Here is a 6840-nt window from a genome sequence, read left to right as displayed (position 1 = left end):
TGGCCATCCCCCCTGGGGGGTGATTTCTCGCTTTCTGTCTCTCTGTCTCTCTCTATCTGTCTGGCGAGCACATGCGCCCTATAGTGAAAAACCTCTCAAAAAATAAATAAATAAAAGGAGGACACCATAAGCAATTTCAGACCAACAAATTTGAAAATTTAATTAGAATGAAAAAGAGCAGGTAGAGAGGCCAACAGGTGGCACAGTGGCTGAGGCACTGGATTCCCAAATGGCCAAGCATGGTTCCAGTCCTGGACCTGGTGGCTTGCTTTCTCACCTTCCCCATTTCTTTCCCTCCCCGTCTCTCTCTGGTGAGCATGTGTCCTATAGCAAATTAAAAAATAATAATAATAGGGACCAGTAGATGGTATAATGTTTATGTCACTGGATTCCCACATAGTTGACCCCATTTTGAATCCTGGACCCACTGGCTTAAAACAAATGCTGGATGCGTGTGTGTGCATGCCCAAAATCCCAAGGGGAGAATGGTGAAGGAATTGCAGCATGGCTATTCCCCCTGGGGGTGATTCTTGCTCTCTGTCTCTCCATCTCACCCTACAGCAACAATCTCTTAAAAAATAAATAAAATTAGTAATTATTTATTTAAAAAAGACCAAATAGAAAGTAAATGACTATAAATATGAACAAGTTTATTTCAACAACTACAAATCCACGCATGTCTTTATGCAAGAAGAAGGGATCCTATGTAAAAACGTAGACAGAGAAATGAAAGATGTCAATAATAGAATGATTTTCAAAGTAAGGCTAGAAATTAATCAAGAAAATTTGGTACCTAGCATGTAGGCAAGAAAGTCAATCAGACCTCAATTCTGAGGAAAGAAGAATAGTATCTAAAAATATATTGGGTTTTCATAAAGAGTTAATACCAATTGCCATTATAAAAGGCTATGAGCTATAGGAAAGTATCTTTGAAGATTATATCAGGGCTGGCCCCAACTCCTGGTGGTTAAGGGCATTGGATTCCAGCCCTAGCAGCTTGAAGAACATGTCAGGCATGTGTGCTTCCATGCCCCAAGTCCCAACAAGATAGAGTATTTCAGAGAAATCAACTACTCACTGATTAATCATTAATAAGTTCCTGCATCCTTTTCACTTGTTTAGTTCCCCCCCACTAACCTGGACAGTGCCTTCTTAATACTTCTTCCTCCACCACCCATGGTTCTTCTTCTTGCTCCAACTTGAAAATCACCTCAGGTTTGGTGAATGGATAACCTATTAAGGAAATGACATCAATTTTTAGCATACATGCTAGAAACAAAGAACAATCCAAAAATTGAGACAGTTCTAGGGAAATCAGACTTTCTGAAGGACAAAAAAATGCGGCCTCTGGGGATGCTGCCCTTGAAATATAACTGAGGATGGCCTATTGCTTTGAAAGCTTCAGCTTGGATATTTACATGAACAAAAGCATATCAAGGCCAAACTCACTCCAACATTTGAAAGTTCCACACATTTCAGAAACACTGGAGAAAAAATTTCAAATCATATAGTAATTATACAGAATTCAAATCATATAGTAATTATACAGAAAGTTATTGTATAACACTGGAAAGTTCCACATAGATCAGAAACATTTGGGGAAAAATTCCCAGAATTTAAATTATACAGTACTTATATAGTAAACTACTCTTACCCACTGTGATTAAGTTGTTATAGTTTTCGAGCATCACATTCCGGTACAGGTTACGCTGAGCAGGATCCAATCTCTTCCACTCCTCCTGGGTGAAGTCAATAGCCACATCTTTGAATGTCACTGTTCCCTGTAACAACATACTCCTACTCAATCTAAAGTCATCCATCTTGAGTGATGTGGACAAAACACACTGAACCTCCTTCTGCTACTACTCAGGATAAGAGGTTATTTAAAAAACAAACAAAACAAAACAAACAAAAATACCTTTACCTGATTTTATTATTTTCTGGGAAAAAAGTCATATTAGTAGCATCCTAAAAGTTTACATTGATTTAAAAACACATATCTTTAATAACTACTATGGGTTAAAGAAACATTTTTTTTAGAGGTTTTTGCGATAGGGCGTGTGCACTCACCAGACAGACAGAGACAGAGACAGAAAGTGAGAAATCACCCCCCAGGGGATATGACCATGCCGCAATCCCTTCTCCTCCGTTCTCCTCTCAGGATCTTGGGCATGCATGCACACACACCTGGCATAAGTTTTAAGCCACCAGGTCCAGGATGGGAACCGCAGTCGACTACATGGGATTCCAGCGACATAGCCACTACACTAACTGCTGGTCCCAAGAAACGATATTATGCAACAGTTTATACTGAGTGTAAAAGAAATGAAAAAATAAAACTTAGGGGCCAGAAGATAGTGTGGTGGTTACAACACTGGACTCCCACATGACTGCCCATGGTTCAATTCCCAGACCTGGGGTCTTGAAAATCACGGTGTGTGTGTGTCTGTGTGTGTGTGTGTGTGTGTGTGCATGTGTGCGTGCACGTGTGTGTCTGTGCCCAAAATCTGAGAATAGAGGAGAAAGGATTGTGGCATGGAAATTCCCCTGGGAGGCAATGAAGAAATGGAGAAGGGATGTCAGTATGACCTGTGCTGCTGGAGGGGTGCTTTCTTTTTCTGTGGTAAACGCATGTGCTCTCTGACAATCACAAAAAAAAAAAAAAAAAAAAAAAAAAAAAACCCAAAAACTCAAAGACAGTCATTATTCTATTTATTATCCCTGTTTTCTCAATTTTTGGCCAGGCACTTGGCTTGCTTAAATAGATATGCTTATATGACAAAATTCTGGAAAGTTACATGAAAAAAATTTGTATGTATATGTATGTGCATATGATGGGTGTAAGTGAGCTTAAAGGGATGATCTATACCATTTCTACTTGCTTCCTGCTCTCTATAAACTGGCAAAAAAAAAAGCAAAGTAATGGCTAGGACAAATATAGCCATTTGAGACAATGAAGTAGAAGCCTGCTACTAAGAGTGGTAGAGCAATAAAATATAAATCTGGTTCATCGACCCTTGAGAGCTCCAGTACCAGCATGGTCAGACAGCTCAACACAACATAAGAAAAAAATCTGACCTATTTGAGTATGTTATCTAAGATTTACATTACAAGCAGTTAATTATTTTAGTAACAAAAATGCTCATACCAGAAAGAGAACATGTCAAAGCATTATCTTTGTGGCAGCCATAGAGGTATGCTGCTCAGATCTCTTTTTTTCCCCCATATTTTTAAAATTTCATTTTCTTTTATACATTCAGTCACATTATTTAGCTTGCAGAGTGAATATTTCAATATGGGAGCATTTCTCCCTAGTCTAGTTGATGAAACTGTAAAATAGCTTCAACAGGTAATATCACATTTCTTTGTCCCATTAATGCTTTGCCTTCCTATTTTTCTTCTAAAATGTCCTTCCTCAGGCCCTACTCTTCCACACACACTATATCTGGTATTTACACCCATTTACTGGGTTTGTATATACTTTAGTCAATCAGTTTCAGTCATAGAGTGCGGACACTCAGTATATATTAAGTGGGGACATACAATGTCTCTCCTTCATAGCCTGGCTTGCTTCACTCAGCAGTAGATCTTCCATATTCTTCCACATTCTGTCAAAAGCCAAGGGTTTTTTGTTTTGTTTGTTTTTTGTTTTGTTTGTTTTTTGTTTTGTTTTGGTTTGGGTTTTTTAATGGATGAATAGTATTCCATAGAGTATATGTGCCACAGTTTTTCAATCCATTCATCTGTTCAGGGGCATTTCGGTTGGTTCCATGTCTTAGCAATTGTGAATAGTACCGCAATAAACATCAATGTGCAAACACTTTTCTGATGAAGAATTCTTCTGTCCTTTGGGTAGATACCAAGGAGTGGGATTGCTGGATCATATGGTAATTCTATTTGTAGATTTTTGAGGACTCTCCAAATTGTTCTCCACAGTGGCTGGACCAATTTACATTCCCACCAGCAATTTACATTTCCCCCTTTCACCACACTCCCGCCAACATGTATCATTTTTTTTTTTAAATCTTAGACATTCTGCCTGGGGTTAGGTGCTATCTCATTGTTGTTTCAATCTGCAATTCCCTTATGATGAGGGATGTTAAGCATTTCTTCATATGTCTTCTGGCTATTCATATGTCATCCTTAGAAAGTGGTTTTTTTTTTCAACTCATTCTCTGTGAGAGGCTGCACACCAGCGAGTCTGCCGAGGCCACTGTCATAAGTCTCTTACTATTGCCATCTTAGGAAGCCCCTAGGTTTCAGTTTCTCAGAGAGCAAACAATTACACAATCCCAAAGGCTACAATTGCCTCCCCTTCAAAACCTCACCTTCAAAACCATACTCTAATTGGCTGCTTCCCATAGTGCTCACTGATTGGTGAGCTTAGAATCCCTCAGATTCGCATATATGGCACCTCATGATTTGTCCACAAAAGCAACCAATCATAACCCACATTTTATAATCCTTAATTTACATATAGAACAACCAATCACTGCCCACCAACATGTATATAACCACGATCCCTGGCCCACAATAAATGGATGACCCTGAAGAGCTGTGTCATTCTCCTGCTGTAACATTGCGCAGTTCATCCCGTCTCTCATTCCTTCCCTCAGGAAACCTGTTCGACTGTCCTGTGGGTCGGGACACGTGGCGCCCGAACAGGGACCTGAGTACTAAGGATCCAGTGAAGAGCACCCAAGAAGGGGACAGCAGAGAATTGTCCCAAGAAAGGCTGCAGAGGAAAACAGAAGAGGATGGCAGAGAATCGTCCTGAGCACCGAAATAAAGAGAAAGGCTGCGGTGGAAACCAGAAGAGGACGGCAGGGAATTGTCTCGAAGGGGATGACAGAGAATCGTCCAGAAGGGGATGGCAGAGAATCGTCCTGGTAAGTAACAAAGGTTACTTGGTTACTTACTCATAAGTAATAAGGGTAATAACGGGACAAGAGCTTAGTCAGCACGAACAAGAGCTTAGTCAGCACAAACTATTCATTCAGGGCTTAAAAGAAGCCCTTGCCACTATGGTCGATCTAACCAAGGATTCCAAAATTGAAAAAGAACAGGGAGAAGATCTTATTTCCCTAGATAGTGAGGAAGAAGTTAAAAGCCCAAAGGCAAGACAAAACCCAAACAATCCAAAAAACTAAAAAAGAAAAAACAACCTTAAGGCTCTACAAGAGTCAAAGAAAAATGAGTCATCAACTAGTTCAGAGGAGGAAATCCTAGAGGCCGAGGCTGACAAATATAATAACCTCTAAAGGTTGCCCTTCAAAAAACGGCCATCACCCTATAACATTACTGCCTCAGCACCGCCTCTTATTGACCCAAAACAAAAAATAATTAATGAAATAAAACAATTAAAAGAACAAATTCAATTAGAAAAAGAACACCGGGAACCAATATCACAATTAGAGAAACTAAAAACCAATACAGACAAAGAAATAAAACTAGTCCAGGGATCACATATGACAGACTTTGAGACATTCCCTGTTACAGAAACTACGGATCCCCAAGGACATGTTTGGTGCCGTCACAGTGGGTTTGACGTTAAAATGGTAAAAGAAATTAAGGTGGCAGTCGCCCAATACGGAGCTACAGTAGCTCCGTATACCTTAGCTATAGTTGAAGCTATCGCCAAGGGCTGGCTCACACTGTCTGATTGGCAAACATTAACCTGAGCTACACTTTCAGGAGGGGACTACTTGCTATGTGGAGTCTTGGAAGGAAAGCGCCTGCCGCAATGCCTAGGCCAATAACGGCTGGACAGTCAAAATGTTAATAGGAGAAGGAAACTATGCACACAATGAAAATCAAATGCAGTATAACCCAGGGCTCTTTGCACAAATTCATACGGCAGGCATAAAGGCCTGGAAAAAACTCCCTGCAAAAGGAGATTTGAGCACCTCCCTTACAAACATTAGACAAGGGCCTGATGAATCTTCTTCTGACTTTGTGCATCAACTAATTACCACATCAGAAAGAATATTCAGTAATGCTGATGCAAATACAGACTTTGTAAAACAACTGGCATATGAAAATGCTAACACTTCTGGTCAGGCAGCCATTAGACCACACAGGAAAAAGACAGACCTGACAGGGTACATACGTCTGTGTTCAGAGATGGGATCAGCATATCAACAGGGATTGGCCGTGGCCGCTGCCCTTCAAGGGTACACCATCCGCCAAATCCTTGACTGCAATAATTGAGGTAATTGTTTTAAATGTGGTTGCCCAGGACACATGGCAAAACAGTGTAAAACAAAAAATATTAAAGATCAGAGATAGAGTCAACCCCTTGAGTTATGCATTAAGTGCCAGAGGGGATGTCATCCTGCCAACTAGTGCAGGTCCAAAACACATATCCATGGCAGACCACTCACTCTCAGGGAAATGGGAACAGGGGCCAGCCCCTGGCCCCTAGACCCAAACAAGGTTTTGGGACAATGCAAACTGTTCCAACAAACAATCCATTTCAGACCTCTCCAGAGCGACTCCAGGAAGCACAGGACTGGACCTCTGTTCCACCACCCACACAGTATTAACTCCCAAGATGGGGGTACAGGCCTTGCCTACCAGAATCTTTGGCCCTTTACCTCCAAACACCTTTGCAATACTCATAGGTCGTAGTAGTGCCACTATGGAGGGACTTCAACTCTTTCCAGGAGTAATAGATAATGACTATGAGGGAGAGATAAAAATTATGGCTTCCTCTCCAAATTTAATCAGAACTATTACAGCTGGAAAGCGCATAGCTCAACTCTTACTCCTTCCACTGCTTTACACTCAAAATAACATCCAAACCTCCTCACGAGGTGAAAAAGGGTTTGGTTCCTCAGA

General features: G+C 40.7%; 1 protein-coding gene across 1 annotated transcript in view; it reads right to left on the bottom strand.

The window, feature by feature from the left end:
- ZNF569 (zinc finger protein 569) overlaps window positions 1-6840 on the bottom strand; it is a 57308-nt gene that overhangs the window by 18208 nt on the left and 32260 nt on the right. The window contains exons 4-5 of the mRNA XM_006164679.3: window positions 1655-1781; window positions 1138-1233 (exon numbers count right to left, since the gene is read on the bottom strand). Coding sequence (XP_006164741.1) covers window positions 1138-1233; window positions 1655-1781 — 223 coding nt within the window. The remainder of the gene's footprint in view (window positions 1-1137; window positions 1234-1654; window positions 1782-6840) is intronic.

This window comes from Tupaia chinensis, unplaced genomic scaffold, assembly GCF_000334495.1.
Source record: "Tupaia chinensis unplaced genomic scaffold, TupChi_1.0 Scaffold143654_1, whole genome shotgun sequence".
NCBI lineage: Eukaryota > Metazoa > Chordata > Mammalia > Scandentia > Tupaiidae > Tupaia > Tupaia belangeri.
This window is presented reverse-complemented; position numbering and strand designations above follow the sequence as displayed.